The sequence below is a fragment of the Schistocerca serialis genome, chromosome 12, assembly GCF_023864345.2.
Source record: "Schistocerca serialis cubense isolate TAMUIC-IGC-003099 chromosome 12, iqSchSeri2.2, whole genome shotgun sequence".
Taxonomy (NCBI): Eukaryota; Metazoa; Arthropoda; class Insecta; order Orthoptera; family Acrididae; genus Schistocerca; species Schistocerca serialis.
The window spans coordinates 31,157,361-31,182,477 of NC_064649.1; the positions used below are offsets into that span (position 1 = coordinate 31,157,361).

The 25,117-nt window shown below is 41.2% G+C and overlaps 1 protein-coding gene across 1 annotated transcript in view; it reads left to right on the forward strand.

The window, feature by feature from the left end:
• Window positions 1-25,117, forward strand: part of LOC126428387 (pre-mRNA-processing factor 40 homolog B) — a 184,904-nt gene that overhangs the window by 83,919 nt on the left and 75,868 nt on the right. Inside the window, exons 5-8 of the mRNA XM_050090312.1 lie at window positions 11,750-11,898; window positions 13,143-13,480; window positions 18,304-18,434; window positions 20,609-20,869. Coding sequence (XP_049946269.1) covers window positions 11,750-11,898; window positions 13,143-13,480; window positions 18,304-18,434; window positions 20,609-20,869 — 879 coding nt within the window. The remainder of the gene's footprint in view (window positions 1-11,749; window positions 11,899-13,142; window positions 13,481-18,303; window positions 18,435-20,608; window positions 20,870-25,117) is intronic.

The following is a 25,117-nucleotide window of genomic DNA, read 5'->3' on the forward strand; positions in this document are numbered from 1 at the left end:
ACATTGGACTATTGAACAATGGAAAAACATTGTGTGAAGTGACGAATTGCTATACACAATGACGATCCGATGGCAGGGTGTGGGTATGGTGAATGCCTGGTGAATGTCATCTGCCAGCATGTGTAGGCCAACAGTAAAATTCAGAGGCAGTGGTGTTATGTTGTGGTATGTTTTTGATGGAGGGGTTTGCACCCCTTGCTTTGCATGGAACTATCACAGCACAGGCCTACACTAATGTTTTAAGCACGTTCTTGCTTCCCACCATTGAAGAACAATTCAAGGATGGCAATTGCATCTTTCAAAATGATCAAGCACCTGTTCATAATGCATGGCCTCTGGCAGAGTGGTTACATGACAATAAAATCCCTGTAATGGCTTGGCCTGCACAGATCCTGACCTGATTCCTATAGAACATCTTCGGGATGTTTTGGAACGCCGACTTCGTGCCAGGCCTCACCACCCGACATCGATACCTCTCCTCAGTGCAGCACTCTGTGAAGAATGGCCTGCCACTCCCCAATAAACCTTCCAGCACCTGACTTGAACATATGGCTGCGAGAGTGGAAGCTGTCATCAAGGCTAAGGGTGGGGGCCAACACTGGGGATTCCAGCTCTACCGATGGAGGGTGCCACGAATTTGTAACTCATTTTCAGCCAGGTGTCCGGTCCGAATACTTTCGATCACATAGTGTAACTTGGTAACTGAGGTGTCACACCTAATCAAATAGTGCCTTTCAGGGATGGCCTAGACAAGACCTTATTCAAAATAAAATCACCTTTGGTACTTTTTTTATAAGAGAGGATAAGAAAAATTGCCACGCATGAGTAACTGTTACTTCGCTCTAAAGAAGAGCAGAATTCTGTTTCTTTATAGCATTGATGTGCGATATTACAGAGAAAAATACAGAGGTTTTGCTTCAGCATAATTTTCATATCATTGGAAAGATGAGTGAGATAGAGATTGTATCAGTAGTGGTGTCGCGAAACAGCTGAAATCACTAACATTAAACAAAGTTCCAAGGTTCAGTGGAATCTCTATCGTTTTTTATACTAAATTGGTGGCTGAGTTGGTACCGCTTTTAACCAGAATTTACTTTGATCCCTTTGAACAAAAAACTGTGCCCAGTTGTGGGAAGGAAATGCAAGCAATACCCATTAAAAGAAAGGCAGCAGAAGTGATACACAAAAATACTGTTCAATATCCTTACCATTCATTTGTTGCAGAATCTTAGAAAATATTGTGAACTTAAATATAATAAGGTATGAAAAGAGTGACCTTCTCCATGCTAACCAGCATGGATTCTGAAAGCATTGATTATGTGAAACCTTACTTGGGCTTTCCTTATAAGACAGTGTGAAAGCCATGGATCGAGGCAGTCAGGTAGATGCAGTATTTCTCAATTTCTGAAAAGCATTTGACTTGATACCGCACCTACTCTTCTTATCAAAAGCATGATCCCATGGGGAATCAAGCCAAATTTGTGCATGGATTGTGACGATTTCTTGGTAGGGAGGACAAACATTATCTTATATGGTGAGGGAAACAGGCTAGTTTTTTGCTTAAAACGTATGTCAAATAGAGGAATTTTAAAAGTGGACACGCTCATGTTAAATAGTTTTTGTATGTGGTACTTACCGGTTTTATACATTGGCTTCATTGTCTTTGGAGTACCGGTATGATTATTGTCTCAAGATTTTCCTGTGCAAAGAAATCTGAAGGTTTCCAGGAGTGTAAAAGTTTGATGGATCACTAACTAGGAAATAATAAATTTTAAACAATGGAAAATCCATGATGGAACAATGACAGTATCATGAACAGGATAGTGACCACTCTCCATGTAGCGGAGATGTTGAATCGCAGATAGGCACAATAAAAAGATTGCCAAGCAGTTAAGCTTTTGGCCAAAAAGACCGTCATCGAAATTAGACCCCCCAGACACACACACACACACACACACACACACACACACACACACGACCATATAGTCTTTGGCTGCTGAGGAGCAACAGTGCATGATGGGAGAAGCAATTTGGACTGGGGGGGGGGGGGGGGTAAAGTTCTGCTTGTGGGAAAATACAGGGATGAGGTGGGGAGAGGGTAGGGCAACTAGGTGCAGTCAGGTGGGTAGACAGAGGATTGGGAGAGGGGGGGGGGGGGGGCAGCAAGAAAGGAGAGAAGTAAAAAAACTGTTGGTGTGTCGGTGGAATAAGGGATTTTAACGTCTGTAGTCTTAAACACTTCAAACAAGTGGTTGAGAAAAATAACTTCCATCTTCTCTCATGAGCTACAAACTCCAACTACATAGACAACATGTTTGCTCTTTACAAATGATTTATCTATATTACTTGCATAAAGACTGAGAAAGTATAAAATTTATAGTTAGTTATTATTCACATCAAATGTAACCAATAATGCACGAAATGTGATATAGTTTTTATAAGGTCTTTGTCATACATATGAAATTATCAGTACCCACTAATACCAGAAATTTCATTTGTGCATTAGGCTTGATTACAAGAGCCATTTACAGCTACAGAAGTAACTTGTGGTATGTCTCAGATCAGTGTTCCTGTTATATCTTAGTAACCTTGCAAACAACATAGAATAAGGTCAGTGTTTTTGCAAATGTTGCAGTTATCTGTAATGAAGTACTGTCTGAAATGAGCTGTATTTAATATTCAGTCAGATTGTGATAAAATTTAAAAGTGGGTTAAATATTGACAGCTTGCTTTAAATGTTCAAAAATGTAAAATTGTGAACTTCACAAAACAAAAAAAGTGGTATCCTTTGATTATAATGTGACTGGGTCACAATGGGAATCGGTCAACTCATACAAATACCTGGGTGTAATACTTTATAGGGATATGAAATGGAAAGATCACATAAGATCATTTGTTGGTGAAGCAGGTGGTAGACTTCAGTTTATTGATAGACTACTGAGGAAGTGCTATCAGTTTGCAAAGGAGATTACTTGGAAATCACTCATGCGACCCATCCCAGAATATTGCTCAAGTATGTGCGACCCTTTCCAGGTAGGACTAACGGGGGGATATTTAATGTATACAGAAAAGGGCAGGGTGAATGGTCGCAAGTTTGTTTGAACTTTGGGATAGTGTTGTGGAAATGCTGAAGAAATTGAACTGGCTGAGACTTGAAGATAAATGCAAATCATCCCTAGGAAGCCTATCTACAAAATTTCTCCAGAGCCAGCTTTGAATGATGAATCGAAGAAAATACTTCAACTTTCAAGGTATCAATTCCATTGGTATCGTGAGGACAGGATTAGATTGCTTACAACACATGCACAGTGGTTTTTAAATAGTTGTTCCTCCTGCACTCCATACATAAATGGAACGGGAAAAAGCCCTAATAAATGGTACAATGCCATGTACTTCAATGGTTTGCAGAATATTGATGTACGTGGCCTGATCTAAAAATTCCTGAACTTTGTCTACGTTTACCTTTTACTTGTCATGCCTGGTATCCTTCGAAATACTCTCCTCCACAATTGATACCACTCCCAATGCCACTTCCATTTTCGAAATCGCTATCTGTGAATTTTCTTTTATCTCATCTATCGTGGCAAATCTTGTCCTTTCAGTGAGGTTTTCAAATTTGGAAGAAGGAAAAAAAAATTGTCTGCCGGGGCCAGGTCTGGAGAGTATGGAGGATGAGGCAGCACATTGATTTCGTTTCTTGTGCAGTAGTCTTGCACTAATGGGAATGAATGTGCTAGTGCATTATTGTGATGCAAGAGCCATGAATTGTGTCTCACCACATTTCAGGACATTTCCTTCTTACATTTTTGCGCAGGTGTCACAACACCTCCCGATAGTACTGTCAATTAACACTTTGTTCCTGTGGCACTAATTCATGATGAACTAATCCTTCAGAGTCGGGGAGAACTATCAGTATGGCTTTGATATTTGACCTGATCTGACGAACTTTTTTTTGCCTCGGAGAATCCTTCCCGACCCGTTGTGAAGACTGAACTGTGGTCTTAACATTGTAATTGTAGACACACATCTCATCACCAATTATGAGTTGTGATTCGCTTAAGGAACATCTCGTTCCGAAAGCTCTTCACAGTGTGTGGCAACGAGCTTTTTGGTCTTGACTCGTGACCCGTGGAATGAACTTGGCAGCAACATGATGCATTAAAAATTCTGCGCCAGAATTTCGTGATATGATCCAACTGAAATGTTACATTCTCCTGCAATCTCTTGGACACTCAGTCTTTGATTTTGACACACAATTTTGTTGATGTTCCTGATGTGAACTTTGTCAGTATACATTGAAGGGTGTCCTGAACGAGGGTCATCTTTAACTTCAATCTGGGCATTTTTAAACATATGAACCATTCATAACACTTGAGTATGGCTTAAGCACCCATCACTGTAGGTTTCCTGCATCATTTGGTGTGTCTCTGTAAAGGTTTTCTTGAGTTTATGCAAAATTTAATGCATACACATTGCTCCTCTAACTTTGCCATCTCAGAATTTCTAACTGTGCAATACAATGTTCTACGCAATACATCACTGAATAATAACAGACTGACATACAGCAATTAAACTTCTAGCAGATAAACATTAAACACAGGCATGTGCAGAGATGCCAACAGCATTTCTCTCCAACACACCATTGGTGGGAAATTATGAATGTTCCGGAATTTTTTGAACAGACCTCGTAGATGTAGGTCAGATTGATAGTTAGTTGTACTTCACCCCCTCTCAGGTAGAGGTAGATACATTTAAAGACTCTTAGCTGGAGCTTCAGGAAATGTATTTTTAACTAGTCTGTTACACAATTTAAATGATCTGGAAGCATTTTTAATATTTTTCCACACAGATTTAAATTGAGAGGCAATTACTTTACATCTATTGATATCGAGTTTTTCAAACTGGTGGTAGCTGCACTTGTGGTTGCATCTTGAGATGCTAATTAGCTCCATGTAGCAGAAGTTTGGGGGCCGTGATATCTATGAAGTACAGCTGTTGATTGGCTTCCAGGGGGCTGAAAAACCTTATTTTAAGATAGACGCACCAACCACCACATGATGTTACACTGATTACAATGAAGGGGAACCAACTGTGGCTGAATGTGCATCTGAGATCCGTGTCTCTCTGTCCCTATTATGCTTTGATGTGATATTGATCAATGTTTAATAGTAATGTTTTCATAGAGTTAAAGATAGTTTTTTGTTTCTCACCAGAGCATGTAATAAAGACACACTAAGTTTGTGAATGTCTTGCTAGAGTGCAAAACAAAGCAGTAGCTTAAATGTTACCTCCTAACAAGCTTTTACCAAACAGTTAGATTAACCAGGGCACTAGACTATATCTTGTTAGTTTCTGTTGCTACCAAATTCCTTGCTTGTGAAAGGCATTTGCTTGGTGAAATGTGTTCTTTAAGGCAGTTTTTATTGCCATTACTTGATGTACGTTTTGATTGTTTTTGCAATAATAATGTCGTGTGACGACGGCCTTCCGTCGGGTAGACCGTTCGCCTGGTGCAAGTCGTTTGATGTGACGCCACTTCGGCGGCTTGCGCGTCGATGGGGATGAAATGATGATGATTAGGACAACACAACACCCAGTCCCTGAGCGAAGAAAACCTCCGATACAGCCGGGAATCGAACCCGGGCCCTTAGGATTGACAGTCTGTCACGCTGACCACTCAGCTACGGGGGGCTTGCATTAAATAGAACTGTAAGTACCACATATTTTGAGACACAAAAACGGGTAGGACACTTCGGTACTTGAAAATTTGCCCACATTCATGACAGATTGGCAGGCTTCTTTGGTATAGCCATAAGAGCAGTGTGTAGTATTAAGTTAAAGATTTAAAGGGAGTTGGAAGGCAATTTTATCCCTATTCAGTCAATGCTATTCCACTCTTTGAACAGTATACTCTCCAAAAGAACTGTGTGTGTTAGAACAGTGAAATCTTTACTGAACACACTTGCCTGGATTTACAAGTAAAATTAACGAAATGCCTCTTATTGATTTCAAGGAAAAATGTTTTAATCTTTCACTAAAACTTTTTCACTTTTTTAATATGTTAGTCATCATGAAACAGTTTCTGTTGGGACGGTGGTTCTCAGTTTACTTACTACCGTCCTGAGTACAAACTTTCCAAATTTTATATTTCCAAGTTGTTTAGTTCAGAAAACAATGGTATGTGAAAATCATAAAATTTAGTTTTAAGAAAAATCAATTGAATCATACTATGCATCATCTGAATCATACTGATCTTTTCTTCTCTTGTTCCCTCTTCTTTTCTGTCCTCCTTCTTTGTGCATTTTAAATTAGCAGTTTCTGCTTTGCAGATTCTCTCTTTTTCTATCTGCAGCAAGGGTTTTGCTGTATTTCCACTAGACTTTATGCCCAAAGCTTCCAAAACATCCAGTATCCTTATTACTTTATCATTGAGGCATAAAATTGCATCGCAAACACCAAATTTGAGGGTTGTAATCTGAAAAATGAGATTGACAGGAAGTGCAAAATGACTAAGCAGGAGTTGCTAGATGCTGCCTACAGCAAAATTAGAGAGACCTTTGGAGAAAAGAGTATCACCTGTATGTATATCTCAGATGGAAAACCAGTCCTAAGCAAAGAAGGATGGAAGCAGTATATAGAGGCTCTATACAAGGGAGACGTACATGAGGGCAATATTATACAAATTGAAGAGGACATAGAGGAAGATGAGAAGGGAGATATGATACTACATGAAGAATTTGACAAAATGCTGAAGGAATTTCCTCGGCTGATTCTGGCGGAACTTGAGCTACAATCTGTTCAACAGCACTAACAACGTCGTGAAACTTGTCGTGCGTTGACGAAATCCAAGCCGATGAAGTCAAATATCAGCAGTAAAGAGAGGGCGGCCATTTGTGATCTGAGGGAGCGCTCTGAAATTGTTGTCTTACCAGCTGACAAAGGCAATGCTACAGTTGTTGTCTCCCATAAGGACTACACTGATAAGATGCAGAGCCTGCTAAATGACGATTCCTACCAGAAGATCAGCGTTGACCCTACAAAGAAGGTGGAGAACAAGATGAGGGCGCTTCTCAAGGACGCAGATTTACCGGAGGGTGACGCTAAGAAATTGTTACCCCAAGGTCCGGTACTGCCTAGACTATATGGACTCCCGAAGGTTCACAAAGAGGGGTTACCATTACGCCCCATTGTCAGCAGCATCAGGGCACCTACATATTTGTTGGCCAAATACCTGACGGGAATATTAAGTCCTTATGTGGGTAAATGCCCTCATCACATCCGTAATTCCATGGATTTTGTTAAACGCCTTGATAGCTTCAGGTTGGATGAGTCAGATATCATGGTAAGTTTTGACGTCATTTCCTTGTTTACGAGGGTACCCCTGCGAGAGTCACTAGAATTGATTAATTAGAAGTTTGACGAGAAGACCACTGAACTTTTTAGGCATGTCTTGACTTCCACGTATTTTCTTTTTAATGGAGAATACTACGAACAAACGGAGGGAGTCGCCATGGGTAGCCCACTCTCACCGGTGGTAGTGAATTTGTACATGGAGAACTTCGAGGAGGAAGCCCTGTCGTCATCCGTATGGAAACCTACTTGCTTTTTCCGTTACGTGGACGACACGTTCGTCATCTGGCCACATGGTATGGATAAACTCCTTGACTTCCTTACACATCTAAACTCCATACACCCCAACATCAAATTCACTATGGAGACTGAAACGGAGGGTAAATTACCTTTCCTTGACGTCTTGGTCAAGGGAAGGGCTGACGGCACCCTAGGTCATGGGGTGTATCGGAAGACAACGCACACTGATCTGTATTTGCACGCAGACAGCTGCCACCACCCTTTACAGAGGAATGGGGTACTTAAAACTCTAGTACATAGGGCGCGCACTATCTCTGACGCAGAGAGTCTATCCCAGGAATTGGAACATCTGAGAACTGTATTTCGAAAAAATGGGTACTCAGAGTGGCAGATTCAACGTGCTCTCCGCCCAACCACTGCAGCACAACCTGTTGAGATGGATGAAGTCACGAGGGAGAAGGTAGGCACTGCATTTATTCCATACACAGGCGCACTCTCAGGGAAAATCGCCCGCATTCTGAAGAAACACCGGGTCGGAACTGTGTTTTGTCCTCCAAATAAAACTCGTGCACTGGTGGGGAGTGCCAAAGATGACCTCGGTTTGAGGAAGGCCGGCGTGTACCAGATTCCGTGTCAATATGGCAAGCCGTATATTGGTCAGACGATGTGTACCGTCGAGGATCGATGCCGTGAACACCAGAGGCACACTCGACTGATGTATCCAAGCAAGTCGGCGGTCGCTGAACATTGTTTGTCGGAAAATCACGCCATGGAGTATGACGACACGAGGATTCTGGTACAGACGTCGAGGTACTGGGACAGCGTTGTTAGAGAGGCCATCGAAATTCACACCAATGACGACCTCATAAACCGTGACTGTGGCTATAATCTTAGCAAGGCTTGGGAACCAGCGATTGGGTTAATCAAGAGTAAATCAAGCGAACGTATAGTTGTGACGACCACGGCGGACAGAGCCATCACACCGTCGTCATCTCAGACGCCGTCGCAATCTGTTCCACCGCGCGACCGTGGCACTGGGCGCGGACGGCGGAGGGAGCACGCCGCGGGCGGAGGGTATTTAAATCAGCCGCCGCCGCGACAGAACCCAGTTCCCTCTGAGCAGCCATAGCGTACGGATCTCCGTGCCGGCACGTTCACAGGAGCTCAGTCCGTCAGTTCACCTGATGATGGCGACATGTATGATCGCCGAAATATTGTGCCCGTTGGACACTATAGACCGGCAGCACACCCATGGATATTTTGACTATGAAATACGCCGGGAGAAACTCAAGAATCACACATACACATTCATTCACACTAGCAGGCACACCTCACACACACAGATGACCACCATATCCAGGAGCTTGGACCAGAATACAACTATCACTTGGAATGGCAGCAGCAATCTGGCGGGGCGGAGAAGGGGAAGGGCTAGCAGTGTGCGTGTGGGGACAGAAAGGAGTACAGGGACTGGCTGGAATGCCAACAGGTGCAGTTTCAAGCTGTTGTGGGGCAGGGAGGTGGGGAAAAAAGGAGCGGGGAAGGATGAAGACGGGCAGATGCATTGACAGAGGGCGGCACAAAAAGAGGGTGAGGGGAAGAGAAAGGGGGGAGGTCATAGTACTGGGGGGGGGGAGGGGGGGGTAAACTGTTGGGCAGAGGGTGTGTGGTGGTGGGGGAGGGGCAGTGGGCTACTGTAGGCTGAGGAAGCTGGGATAATTATGAGAGTGGAGAATGCGTTGTAAGGGTAACCCCCATCTGCTCAGTTCAGAAAAGCTGGTGGTGGAGGGGAGGATCCAGATGGCTCGGGTAGTGAAGAAGCCATTGAAATCAAGCATGTTATGTTCCGCTCCGTATTGTCACAGGGTGGTCTCCTTTGTTCTCAGGCACAGTTTGGCAGTGACATATATTCTGGCAGACAGCTGGTTGGTAGTCATACCAATATAAAAAGCTGTGCAACGATTGCAGCATAGCTGGTATGCAAAATTGCCGTTTTCACAGGTGGTGTCAATGGAGTAGGATTAGCCTGTGACAGGACTGGAATAGGAAATTCCTGGTGAGTGGATTCAACAGGTCATGCCCCTGGGTCCTCCGCAGGGATATGATCCTTGTTGAAAGAGATTTTGATTGAGAGTGGCATAGGGATGGACTAGGATGTTGTGCAGGTTGTATGAGTGATGGAACACCACTTTAGGAGGGACAGGAAGGATCGTGGGTAGGTTAAACTTTCCAGTGCAGGATGGTGTTGGGTAACAAAGGAGGCACTCCTTTATGGCTGGTTCTTGACGGTATAAGGGGAAATGGCACAGGAAACCTGTTTGTGGACCAGGTCTGGGAGGATAGTGCCTGTCTGTGATATTAGTCAGCAACCTTTACCACATATTTTCTTACCATCTTCCAGTACTATCTTTCACTTTTCTTTTAACAGTACTTTCTACCTGGGCCCCATTCTCTTCTGCACTTGCCCAGTCCATTCTATTTTGGAAATTAATATTAGGACCATAGGGTTCTTCTGCGCATATCTGCTCATAAGCCTTGTCTCACTATTCCCTAAATACTGTGTGATCTAATACATCTATTAGCCACTTAATGATTAAAAAATCCTGAGAACTTCTGCTGCTTCCATCACACCATTTGGACCAGCATTATTCTTCTAATAGTTGTGTTCATCATCGTTCTTAGTTTCACTGTCACAAGTCATACAATGTTTGCTTAGCATCTCTACATCATTTACTTTGCTGGTATCAAATGATGTAGCCATAACAACACCATTTAGCGAATTTTGGCCTGCCAGCTGCCATCAAAACATGCACAAATATTGCCACTTTCACTGTCATCACTTTTTGGAGTGCTGCTTTAGCTGCTTCCTTCATTGAGAGGTTACGGACATCAGCAACAAGAGTTCCATTAATTTCAATATGAGTCATAAATTTTGCCAGTGGATTTGGTATGTCGAGCATTGTGGATTTGGAATGTCGAGCATTCCACTAAAGAATTTGCCTGCTTCCATCTCTTTACCAATTGATCTGAGACCATAAATTAGCCTTATGTTATTCTCATACGGATCTTTATTTGCCATTTGTGATGTCATTGTTGTAGCAACTGTGTCACACTTTGCACAATTCAATGTCAGTTTTGACACAATTCCTTTGCGAAGACACTGATTCATTATGAAAGATGTCACCACCACATATTCCATACACAGAATTTTTGGAAATAAACCACAGAGCATGCTGAAGTTCACAATATTTCCAAATGAGTGCTCATTTCCACAAGCTTACTGCGAAGGAACGCCTTGAAGGCACTGCAGTTTTTTTCTTGAGGTACTGATTTTCTTTAGATCTGACGTTCTAAGTTCCTTTGGTCCACTAAGCTCATTCTCCTTTATATTGTATTTCCTCTGAATTTTACTTTAGGCAACAATTTCTTTATTCACAACATTTTTATAAAAATGTGTGAAACCAAAGAAAATTTAAATCAACACTTACTTCACAAACTTCACTAAGTACAAACAGTAGACTTAAAATCAATGACAAACATGATTGGACCTAATGATATCGGCAGCAGATACAGGATAGGAAATCCTGACATAATAAAACAATATGAGAAGCAAATGGTTTACAAGGAATATCAGAATCGATACAATTTTCTCTGCTTGATGCAAAAAAGAAGACTTGGCATTTAAATGCCAGTTAGCACAGAGCATCTGGAAAACTTGACTCACTAACAAATTGTGGCATTTATATGAAACAAAAACTGTTTTACGCAGGGAATAGTGGGCTTTCCAAATATGCAAAAATCTAAAAATCTATTTTTGAGCCCATTTGCCTTAAACAAACCAGCTTCATGTTTATTTTTTCCACTAGAATTTCCAACACCTTTTGTTGCCAAGGCTTTATTTTCAGGTGACTGCAGTTAGGTTTTTTAGTAATAGTTCTGCTTTCCACTTTGTGCCAGGCATTGAGAATTTTCTGAATGCCTCAATGAAAAACATATGTAATATCACCTACACCTTATGGAAATCTGTGTTCCTTTTACAGTAAAATTTGACTGAAAATTGTATTTTTGTTAAATTACATGAGTCATTAGAATAACATTTAACATTTTTAATAGTTCTTTTGATTTTAATGTATTCAATTACTATATTGTTTTTTCATAGCTCCTGCTATCAAAATGCCCATGGAAGGAATACAAGTCCGAAAGTGGCAAGACGTATTACCACAATGTTGACACCAAAGAGTCGCACTGGACTATGCCTAAAGAGCTGGAAGAGATAAAGGCTATGATTGCTGCAGAGGAAGCGGCAAAGTACGTAACTGATCTGAAATACTTGTAACACATAAGATTATGAACGCTGAGCCAGAGGGTGCCGTAGGCGAACAGTGGACTTGTTTGGCAAGGTTTACTTTTGAAAAAAACTATTTTTAAAACTCGACCAAGTATATTATGAAACTGTGCATCTAATTCCTTGTGTGATGTCATCCATGTATGAACATGTGCTTGTCTGTTATGTGGTAGTGCATCAGGACGATGAAAAATATCAGCAAAAGTGTGTGTGTGTGTGTGTGTGTGTGTGTGTGTGTGTGTGTGTGTGTGTGTGTGTGTGTGTGTGTTTCATGGTATTGTTGGCATCACAACCCCCCCCCCCTTCCCCCCTGTTCCCCTCCCCCTCCAGAGCACATGCGTGCCGCCCCCCCCCCTCCGCCGCACACGCACACGCACACACACACACACACACACACACACACACACACACACACACACACACGAGATCAGAAATAGAGGTATATCCATGCCACTATTACTGAACTCTGGCTTATGTTTACATTGCTTTCATCGTTTCTTCCTTTTTTATTCACCTCCTGCATTTCTTCGTAACCTCCTCCTCCTCCTCCTCCTCCTCCTCGCTGCAGTCAGTATTTTCGTATGTCTCTTCCCCCCATTCTACTCTGTTATTCCCCTGACCTCTTCCGCTGTATCTTTTTTGTAATTTTTTAATGCCACTTTAATTTTATATTACTACCTATGGTTTCTTTCTACCTTAAGTTTCCATATTTTATTATCAGTATTTGGCAGCTAATTATTAGTCCTTTAGTATTTGTCTTGGCTGTGTGTCTTAGTTTATCTTTCCTTTCCATCTCAAAAAGCAATTATTTAAATCGCAAAATGAATCTTTCACTCTTCAGCAGAGGGTGGTCTGTTTTAAAACTGCCTGGCAGGTTACAACAGTGTGCCTGACTGGGACTTGGACGTGGGAACTTGCCTTTCACTAGCAATGTGCTTACTGTCTAAGCTATCCTAGCATGGCGTGTGACCCACTCTCACAAGTTTACTTCTGCCACTACCTGCTTCCTACTTTCCAGACTTCACAGAAATTCTGCATGCCTGGGCAGACCAGGAAGAAACGATATTGTGGAGAAATGGCTCACTTGTATACGATTCTGTCTCAATCGAAACCCCATTATTGTTAAGAGGTTAGCCACATTACTGTGTTGGCATCTGTGTAGTGTGTCGCAATGACCTAACCACATAACACCACCTATCCTGTACAGGTTGGCAACCGTCTCTCGCCCACCTCTGGTCCCGCCCATAGTTGCAACCGCTGCTATGAGTCCCGGGATCGCGCTTCCACCTGCCATCCCGCCTGTGGCAGTCCTGCCTCCTCCCGGCACCGTACCCCCTGCGGTGCACACTCCCCCGGCCACGATCGCCGCAGTGACACCTGCGGCAGCTGTCGGTGCGAGCGGGACGCCTCCCCCGGCTGCTGCGGCTACTGCCGACACGGCAGCAGCTGGTGCCACCGGCTCGTCTGCCCTCGACCAGGCTATGGCTGCCACACTTGCCGCCATCAACAGCACGCCCACAAAGACGCCGACGCCCGACACTGCAGGTAATGTGCATTGTTACAACTTCACAGGAAAAAAATGCTAATATTCCCCATTAAAAGAACACACTGCTCTCTTTGGAACACTTTAGGTGGGGTGAAACTGATACTGTATTGTTATGTGACCTCCATCTCTGATGTAAGTTATGTCGGTGAGGTGATGTATGTGAGCCAGTTATTTGTAAGAGAACAGCACAATAAGATGGATCAGTGAGGAGATGTGACAGAATGGCAGAAAAAAGCTGTCTTCTTTGGCCATGGGAAACTATGCCATGAATGAAGTTGCCATTTTGTTGATGTTCTGTAAATAACAGTGCACCACTTGTGGCTGTGTAACAGCATAAGAATGTTGGTCAGAGGAGGATGCTGGCAGATTCCACACATATGTCACGCCTTGCTGTTGATAACCAGCTTAAGACCTGACAGGTATTGATGCTGTCACTAAATGTTTGTCTATATCAACCAGATCCCAAGCAACATTGTGAAGAAAACTGCATGCAATGGACATTTGGTGTAAGGTGCGAGGCAGAAGGCCATTTCTCACAGCAGCACATAGAGCTGTAAATTTTCTTGTGGGGTCAAACAATCCAAAAACAGTGTAGAAGATGACTGGGGGTGTGTAGTGTGGCACGATGAGCTGCAGTCTTGCCCTTTTTTCACCTGATGTGACACGTCGAGTGCACTGACAGCCCAATGAGAGGTTTAAACCACAGTGTGTGGAGAGAGTTTGTCAGGCTGGAGGTGGTACTGTGGTGTTTTGAGGGTGAAGGGTGGGGAGGTGGGTGGAGTTGTCTATTTTTATACAGATTTGAGCCCATTTATTCAGGCAGGTTGCTGTGAACATTCTCAGGGTAAGAGTTGCTCTTTCTTGTACACTTCACGGCTTGTATGCTGTGGACACGTTTGTCTTTAATGATAACAGCCACATTCACAGCGTTTGTGTGCATATGGTAACCCACTAAGTCACTTGATCTTAATCCCAAAGAAAATGCCTATACCCAGGCCACTGAAACTTTCCATTCAACGTACTTGTTTCTGGTTGTCAGCGTAACAGTTTAACAAGTGAAGAACAAGAGATGCAAGACGTGGAATGTAAAAATAAACGATGTGCATTGTATATGGTTTCTGCCGCTGGCTTATGTTGTACTGTGCTTTGTTTCACTGTGGTACTGGAAAATGGCATCAAATAGACTTTGTTTGTCTAGTGACAATCCTTAGTGTCAAAGGGTGCCACTAAACAGCCAGGCACTGGAATTACTACGGAGAACTCATGTGTTTTATGAGCAAGAGAAAGCATACTTAAGTATTTGTGGACAGGCATCAATTCCTGCTGATAAAATTGCTGAAGGAACATAAAAATTAGTGCAAGAACAGTTGTAAGTAAGATAATGTCATTGCTCATTGCGAAAGTTGAAAGATATAGCTGTAACAATTCTGAGCCGTTTGGATCAGATAATATCGTTTTAGTGATTGCTGGAAAGAAGGGAAAGCAGCCTCACCCTGTCACTGACTTACATTCTTTCCAGAATGATGCAATTGGTAAGCATCTTTATGCTTGCTCCACCAAGAAAGAGTAGTCTACCATAGCAAAGTTACTAGTGCTGTTAAAAGAAAGTGAATACTTCAAGGGTGGAAAAGTCACTGAAAATTATGCAAACTATTAGTAAATGCTGCAAGGATGACACTCCAAGCAGTAGCAGTCATCAGCTGTCAGGAAGAGGAGATGGGGTAAATGTGGTCCATGCAGTGGAAGACCAGTGATTTTGTTCCTGATGCACTTTTCGTTTTTTGGTCCAAAAAGACAGGTGATTACCACAAAGATGTGGATCACATATGATTTGTTGAGTTTTTGTGGAACCTTTTAAAACAGTTTCCTGTCCCTACAGCAGTTGCAGTGGACAATGCTTCATATCATTCAGTGATACCGAAGAAAGCCCCAACCACAAACTATTGCAGAGAAATTATTGTGCAGTGGTTACAGATGCTGCTGTTATAGCCTAAGATGCATACATATGTAGTAGATGAAATCGCCGAGGAGAAGCATCATACTGTAATAAAGCTGCTACCGTATCATTGTCATTCCATCCCATTTAGCTAGTAAGGAGTGATGTGAAGACATACGTAAGGGGCACTAACGAATCCATTACGGTAACAGAGGTCGAAAGGCTGTTGCGTGGAACTGTTTCAACTGTGTATTGAGCCTCATGGAGGAAAAAGGGTGAGCAGGACGAAAAACTTATTTGAGCAGCACAGACAATAGAAGGTATCATCAGTGACCATGAACAGGTAGTGATTTGACTTCATGTTGAAGACGATGACAATGATGAGGCAACATGGCCAATCTAACTTGACGTAATGTGAACTGTCAAGTGCAACGTTTCGCCGGCACAGTTATAGGGCTGTTTTGAAGATGAGGGAAGTGCAGCATCAGTTTCCTCACAGTTTATAAGTAGCGATCAAAAAGTTACCATTTGAAGACTGTGCAGTCCAACATTCGTATACCAATTGGGCAAAACTGGTGTGACCATTGAGGCAATCGTACCACCGAGGCACCAGGTTGAAGATACCCATTTTGTAAAATACTGTTTAATGCTGCATGAAGGAGTCCGTAACTACCTGCTGCACATCCTCACCCAAAAGGAATCCTTGATGTTTTGGTGACTTTCTTAAGGGACCAAAGATGTGATAATCGCACGAGAGAGATGCTTATATGTCGGTGCTTATATACATCCCCCCGCCCTCAGAGTTGTGCTGTGTTGCATATATGCTGCACCAACACCCTCAAATTGAACCTTTTTGATTGCCTCTTATAGGAGCATAATGAGTTCTTATCATTAGTGAGGGTTTTCAGTAGAATAAGTTGTTCAAACATATATGTGTAGACACTCTTCCTTGCTGACCTGGGGCTGTTATCTAGCCAAGAGGTGCTCAATATTAGTTTTATTGGGGGCAAGTAGTCTGACTAATTTTTGGCCAATGAGCTTAGAATGACTGCCACAACCTCTCATTCAGATCTACAATTTTTTTAACAGTGTAGTGCTGCTACCATTGAAACACACAACATCTGTAATCTGGTACTTCTGTTTTAAAACTCAATAATATTATACTGTGTATTACACTTTCACATCACATTATTACTGAACTATGTCAAATAATTCACAGTTGTAAAATACCAACATACTTTATTTACAGGAAAATGGAATAAATGGCAGAAACCAACATAGGCAGTATGAATTTGCACTCCATAGAATATTAGAAATGCACGATACAATATGGCTTCTACTGTTTACCTTAGAAGGTAGATTGGGGAAGAAAAAACCTATGTTTGTAGAATTTGCTCATTTACAAAAAGTTTTTGACAATGTTGACTGGGAAACATGCTTTGAAATTCTGAAGTTGTCACAGAGGAATTAAAGACAGCAAAAAGGTATTAACAAGTTGTCCAGAAAGTGGACTGCAGTTACCTCGCCCCTTCCATGTATGGTTTGTATCACTGACTTCTCCATTTTGGCATGCTGCTAAAATGGCATCCTGAAAACTTGAAAACAGACTTCACTCTACCAGGTGACAGAATTTTCTCCTTTCATAAACCACATATATTAAAACAGCTTTTCACATACAAGACAGACTTCAGACAGCTCTCTGTCTGCTCGACAAGTATATTTTGACAAAACTTGCAGCAAGCCGAGTTACAGTTTATGGCAGCCCTGCTGTCCAATCGATTCTGTGTTCTATGTGTTGTCATGGGCATCTTCTTCTGTGAAGGTCGGTGCAGCTTTGTGGCAGGAACCCGCTGCATGGAGAAAACATTAAGAGCAGCAAGTGTGGCCAAATGCTAGCCGCCACTGGTGTCACCCTGTCCAGTAGCAATGCAATCTCCCTAACCATTCGATCATCATGCGTATATGCGTATACACAAAAACACAAAGCTCAGCTTGCATGTCCCACTTTCCAAACTGCGCTAAATATATGTGCTTCAATAGTCAGTAATCATCATTCATTTGTCCTAAATATTGTGTGCGACACATCACTTTAAGAAAGTTATGTTTTATACTATAACTTGTGCGAGATGATTCGTAGTACATTCAGTTGCAGTTTTATGTAGATTCACGTGTATTCTCGAAAATCGCTATCAATTTTAGTGGGAGTTTGAGTTGTATTATTGATATTCTTTCTGTGCAGAATGCATGATGGATTTATTGAAAAACTGAAGTTCAACACACAGCATCCAAGAAATATAAATGACAGCAACCCTCAAATGCCACTTTTTCCATAGCTCCAAAGAATATTAAAGTAACTTCTTTGTGCCCTCAGGCTTTCCATGGAAATCAAAGTAAGATGGTGTACACTTTGGTGTAATTGTGCTTGGATTGGTAATATTACAAGGTGAAATGTGAAAACTTCAGTTTCTCTTGATTAAATAATTTATCTGAACCTAGAACCATGGTCATTCATAATTTCATTTCAGTTGCTCAGTGTTGGATGTTCTGATCATATCCCTGGTTTCTCATTGGAAATATGTTGAGTTGAAAGGCAACACTAGGGAAATTTAAAACGAAACATTAGTACAATTTATCCAGCATGTTACAAATGTTACTATTTTAGCATGTTGGGGGAAAAAGAAGTGAGGAAATATGTAGAGACCATTATACCCTTATGTTTGCCATTTTTCTCCGTGAGCTGACATGTATAACCTCTAAAAGGTAGAGGTCCAGTGTGCCTGTTCATTCTGCTCCTGCTTTCTCAGTTGCAGTGGATGCTTGTTGTAGTCATAGATCCTATCAGCACTCCAATCAAAGGAAATGTACAATCTTGACGGTCTTTTTCAGAGGAAGAGAACAGCGTGTCAACACCTAAGGACTCTGAGTCAGGGAGCAGAACGAGTACACCGGAGCCAAAGATGGTCTTCAAGGACAAAAAGGAGGCCATAGAGGCTTTCAAAGAGCTGCTCAAGGATAAGGTGAGAGCATCAACTGCAATTTCTTTTGTGATTACTAGTCATTGTGAAAGAAATTGCTAATCACTTGAATTCCTAAACAGTTTGCAATATTTTGAATGTAGACAGAAATTTGTGTCGCTACCATTCTTTAATTTCTCTGCCTGTTTTGCAGTTCACTCTAACACAGATTCTGTGATTTTCATGCACATAGGTATTTGATAAAGTTCCTGTAAAAATATCAAGTTATATATCACATTAGCCCAAATATTTTTAATATTGAAGAAACATATATTTACTGGCGGTGTGCAAGAATAGGACTTGGAGAGGTATACATTTCACAGTATCAAATGCAAAGTATGAGGCATGTCAAGAAGGTAAGTAGCATTTTGGCAAAAGAACCATAAAAACATTTTTTTCAAACCAAAATTTTATTTTTCTACATAGTTGCCACCATTATTCAGACATTTGTCCTAGTAGGAAACCTACTTTTCTGTGCCCTCATCATAGAAAGATGCCACCAGTGAAGACAGCCACTGCTGAATACAGTTTTTGGTATTCTTTTTTGCTCGATGTGTTCCTTCCCAGAGGTGAAACTGCTGTGGGTTGGCAAGAGAGCCAACACCGTATGAATAGAGGAAGCCGATAGGCACGTGTTTTAGCTCACGCAGGCTGGCGTGAGGTCTGGAACAGGACAAGGAAATTAGAATTTAGAAAAACGGACGTAGTTGGTGGAATACTTAACTTTAATCCATTAATGGTGAACGTCGGTCTGACGGTACATGAATCAAGATCAATAGCAACTGATAAATGAGGCCTTGCTAGGTCGTAGCAAATGATTTAGCTGAAGGCTATGCTATCTATTGTCTCGGCAAATGAGAGCGCATTTTGTCAGTGAAGCATCGCTAGCAAAGTCGGTTGTACAACTGGGACGAGTGCTAGGAAGTCTCTCTAGACCTGCCGTGTGGCGGCGCTCGGTCTGCAATCACTGATAGTGGTGACACGCGGGTCCGACGTATACTAACGGACCGCGGCCGATTTAAAGGCTACCACCTAGCAAGTGTGGTGTCTGGCGGTGACACCACAGAAACCATCAGTGCGATATGACACTGTGAAATGTTGAGAAAATTTCAGCACACATTTCAAAACAAAAAGTGTGGGATGCACAGTGAAGACATTGTGTTGCTTCATGACAATGAATGTCCCCATTCTCCTGGCATGACTCCAAACCACGTTCAGCAGTTTGATTAGGAGTAGTTCAGTCACTTGCTGTACAGCCATATACTCATACCTGCTGACTGCCACTTGTTGAACTTGAAGGTAATTTTGGAGGCAGGGGATTTGACAGCAATGCCGATACAAAAAGGTAGTGTTTAGCAGTGACTGTCTTTTTTGATGGCCTCTTTCTATGAAGAGGGTATAGAAAAGTTTGTTTCCCACTATGAGAAATGTCTGAACGATGGTTACAACTGTGTAGAAAAAAAATTCAAGAAATGCTGCTTCTTGTAAAAATAAATTTTAGTGCAAAAAAAAGTTTTTTGTGTATTCATTCCAAAACAGTTCTTACTTTCTGGACAGGCCTCGTATATGCAAAAAAAATTGTGATCATACATTGCTCTTTAACGAAACATAATGAATAATTTTTCTAATTGTGTGATGATACATATTACCATGCAATGTAAAGAAGTTATTCTTGAAAAATGTGTGATGCTGAACTTTATGGCTCTTGTCCGAAAACCACTGTAGCGAAGTGGGGAAATACAAGCTGTCACACGTCTGATCTGTTATTTTTGGATTCAGTGTACGTCACAGTACTAGTTCTTTTGTTATTTGCTATTCAGTTGCAGCATCATACTGATATGCCATGACAAATTCCTGAAAATTGATTTGTGAAATATGACATCATGTTTGTCAGCTACTCTGGATTGTACTGTAAAAACTGTTTTACAACTTTTGCTGCTGATGTACAAGGGAGTGACTGGCCATTACACTTGGGTTTCTTTCTACACGAGTAACTTAACATTTGTTGGTGGGCTGCACAGGTGGGCTGCACATTGGTTGTCCATACACTGTTCAACTTCCTTGCCTCCAGTGTGTACTTGCTATCCAATTACCCTGTACCAACCGAAAAGTATGTTTCTAAATGTAATTGCTATTGGCTTTCTGAACGGTATTAATAATGATGATCTTTGGACCAGGATGTTCCTAGCAACGCTTCGTGGGAAGCAGCAGTGAAGTTGATTGCCAATGATCCACGGTACCCCGTGCTGAAGAAACTTAATGAGAAGAAGCAGGCATTCAACTCGTACAAAACTCAGCGCCTGAAGGAAGAGCGGGAGCTCCAGAGGCAGCGGACGAAGAAAGCTCGCGAGGACTTTGAGGCGTTCCTCACTAACAATGAGCGTGTCTCGTCCACGACAAAGTATTACCGCTGTGAGGACATGTTTGGCCACATGGATGTAAGTGCAAACATAATACTTAATAATTCTGTGTCAGGTAATTTGTGCTTTACCTCTGAGGTGATGTGGACTCTACATTTTTTATGGCAGTTTTATAAAACTGCAGCATACTCAGAAAAAATTATTTTGACTTGTTTTATTGCCTTGATGATACCCACTGTGTGTGTGTGTGTGTGTGTGTGTGTGTGTGTGTGTGTGTGTGTGTTTAAAATGAAAAAAGGTAACAAATGGTGTTGTTAAAAATCAAAGAGAAACATCTGCATGACATCCTGAAGTTTGTTGTCATAGGATCTTTGGCTGGGTTGGCAGGCATGCAGATGAACTTCAGTTGGCCATGTTTTGCACAAAATGAGAGAGACACTCCAGCATTGAAAACCCTGAGAGGATTTGTGCATCACGGAATATCAGTGCGAGCTGAATAAAAATAAGAAGAAGAAAAAATTTGGCATTGAACTCTGCCAGAAGAACCACATAGTAATCAGATTTTTGTACTTTTTTGTATTTATGGTATGTGGAAATCAGAAATCAAATACGTCAGCAAAATCAGTTTGATGTGCCTCTCAAAAATTCTCAGAAAAATATATTTTGAAGTGGTCCGACCATCTTTAATTTGCTAAAGTCAGTTCAATTTTTATCAACCTGTTGTCTGGATGTGTGGTAGAATGCTCACCTACAATGTGTGTGGCACAGGTTCGATACCCACCTCTGCCAGAATTTTAAACAAAGGTGCATGTTCCATGAAATTTAAAATACATATGGATGAAAAAAAATTAATTTTTAATTTTTTAAATTTAAGAATCTTTTTTAAAGATCAATAATTAAAATAATTTGCAATGAAAATGGAATTTTTTGTGCGTAACATGTAATTAGGATGGGACGGCATGCATTTTTCATGAAAATAGCTATGAGATATCTGTTAGCATATATTTGATGAATTTTATGCTGGGTGTATCAAAAAGAAACATCCAATTTGGCACATCTATATTTCAGAAACTAATAAACATATACAATGAATTTTGTTTTTTGATGTACAGGAAACTCAAAAGGTTTTTTTTCTTTTCTTTTCTTTTCTTTTCTTTTCTACCCCCTCCTCCCCCGCCTCCCCTCGCCGCCCAATACCTTCTCATAGATGTTCAATATGTCCCCCCTTGAGATGCACAGCATATGTCAATGCGGTATTCAAATTGTTCACACATTGCAGCGAGCATGTCTTTAGTTAAAGCTTCCTTAGCTGCTGGTATGCGATGTCTCAGTTCATTCATTGTTGTTGGTAATGGAGGCACATAAACAGACTCTTTTATAAACCCCCACAAGAAATAATCACACAAAATCAGGTCTGGTGACCTTGGAGGCTAGTAATGTAAGGTTGAATCATTTGGTCCAATGCGACCAGTCCATTGTTCAGTAATCATTTGATTTAAACATTCCCACACTTCCAGTTGCCAATGTGGTGGTTCCCCATCCTGTTGGTAAATGAAGTTGTTTCAATTAGTCTCCAACTGTGGCAAAAGAAAGTTCTCAAGCATATCGAGATTTGTGCTTCCTGTAACAAGTGTTCTCAGCAAAGAAAAATGGCTGTACAACTTTTTCCGTGAATCTGCACAAAACACATTAAATTTTCCAGAGTGTCTCTCATGACGTACAACTTGATGTGGTTGTTCTGTACCCCACATTTTCACATTATGATGGTTCACTTTTCCATTTAAATGGAATGTTTCCTTGTCACTAAACCCTAAACACGGAAGAAAACTGTCAGCCTTCACCTTGCCAAGAACGAAATTATAGAATTCCACACGTTTTTGTTTGTCACTTCATGAAGAGCTTGCAGTAGCTGAATTTTGTATGGTTCCATTTGTAAATGTTGCTGCAACACACACCAGACGGACATCAGGGGCATGTTGAGCTGCATAGTGAACAGATTTCTGCGGACTCCTGGTGAAACTATGGCAGATGCATTCGATGTCCGTGTCGGACACTCAGGGATGGCCCAGCGATTTGCTTTACTTAAACAACCTGTTTCGCAGAATTGTTCATGCCATCATCTAATGCTCTGTGGTGTATGAGGATCCACACCATACCTAGTACGAAAGTCACGCTGAACAGTTATTACTGATCCACACTGCACAGAAAGTACAACACAAAACGCTTTCTGTTGTCTCAACTGAAGTGGGTGCACTCTGCTGTTACCTAACGGGAACCATGTAAATCTTGAGAGTTTGCTCTTTCCAACAGCACATTTTTCACGCACTTATCTCAAATAACATAGTAGTTTAAATCGGATGATTCTTCTGATACACCCTGTATTTAAATGATGTAAGTATTTGAACTAAACGAGGGATGGAGGAGGGGGGGGGGGGGGGGGGGGACCCAAAAACATAATGACGAAAATGAGACTCAAACCAGAACTCACCAGTATCAAGCACTATTGATTTTTTTCCATCTTTATGTATTTTAACTTCACAGAATTGATAGTAGAACAGGCACCTCTGTTTAAAAATTTACTTCAGCCAGGAATCAAACCTAAAGCACCTATGTGACAGGCGAACATTCTCCTGTTGAGAAAAGTTGACCTTTCTTTAGCATATTAAAGACAGTTGGAAAACTTCAAAGTTGATTTTTTCAAGAATTTTTGAGAGTTGCATTGCACTATTTTGGGACATTAATCTTTCAGTTTTGAGCTTCAATTACCTTAAATATAAAAAAATTACAAAAATGTGATTGCTGTGTGGTCCCGTTGTGAGACAAACAATGGCCTAATATGGTTGGATTCCAGGCAGTGAGTACACATAAAAGCACGACTCGCAGCACCTAAAAGAAAACAGTTAGGTTGGCCATCAAAATATTCTGCATAAAATGGAAACTACAGCTTGGCAGAACATTCGCGGCTACACTAGTAACCAGTTGCGCTGGGGAAAGCTGAGAGATTACAGCAGCAATAAAAGCTTCAACAATGACAGACTTTTCCACTTAAGCTGTAGTTATTAAGACCTCTTGTTAGTCACACAATTAGTTTTGTCTTAAAGGTATTTTCGAGTGTTTATAAGGAACATGGTGCCATATGCTTCAAAATAAAAATTAAATGTATCAAAAGTGTTGTGTGTTAAACAAGAAAGTCTATTACTTCATAATATGAGCTGCTTTCACTGTGTGGAACTCCAACCAAGTCACAAATAAAGATGTCAAAAAATTGCACCCTGAATTTAATGAAGCACTTAAGTTGAACTTCATTTTTACGTTCTGGATTACTACAGCAGTAGGTGACTTAAAAAGCAATAAAGACTGGTTTATTCTACTAGTTTGCTCTGACTGAAATGCTCAGAGTCAAACAATTGCGAACTGTATAATTTACAACCCATCACAATGGTACCACATTGTCCAAATTCACTGCCATCTTGATGTGTGTGGCACCTCGTTGTTTACAAACACTCAAAAATTCCTTTAAGCCAAAAATAGGTGTGCGACTAAGAGGAGGCCTTAATAAATGCAGCCAAAGTGGGAAAATGCTATTGTCAGTTTTGAAACTTTTATTTCACCTGTGATTTCTCAGGTTTTCTTGGTGAAATTAATAATGTGCTTCTGGTGCTCTGCCAAGTTTTTTTCCCTTTCTCTTCACAATATTTTGACAACCAACTCTGCCATCTTCTTCAGGTGCTGTGAGTTTTGCTGTTACTTGTATTTGTTGCTTGAACTCCAACCAGACAGTGAACTATTTTTTGGTCTCTGCCACTATTTATGGCCAGGCTCGATACCCAATGCCCACTATGGCCATCAATGTCTTTTGTTTTTTCAGAGCTGGAAGTGATATTCTGTGAAACACACATTCTCTCAGCATTTACCAATTCTAGTGGATGTGATGGTCAATGAGATTTTAATAAATAGAGTACCAGACCCCAAGCTTTATTTAAATTGAAACCACCATCTCTGTTTATTAGGTTTTCTGATTTCTTTATTTTTATAGACTCTTAATTAGGCTGTCCCAGATACTTGATGTTTGCATCACCGTACTAATCGCGTTGCATTTCATTTCACCATTATATTCAAGGCAGTGCTTGGCGGCTGCTGGATTTGCTGTGTTGTTTTAGTTAGTTATGCTGCTGATGTTTCTTGCATATATTGTTGAATGTTTTGATGGTCTGTTTCACAGAACTTATTAGGCACATTCTGACATCTAATTATGTGCTGTTCGATGGACAGTACTGTGAAGAAACCGCTTGTATGGTGATGGGTAGTCATTTATCACCTGTCATT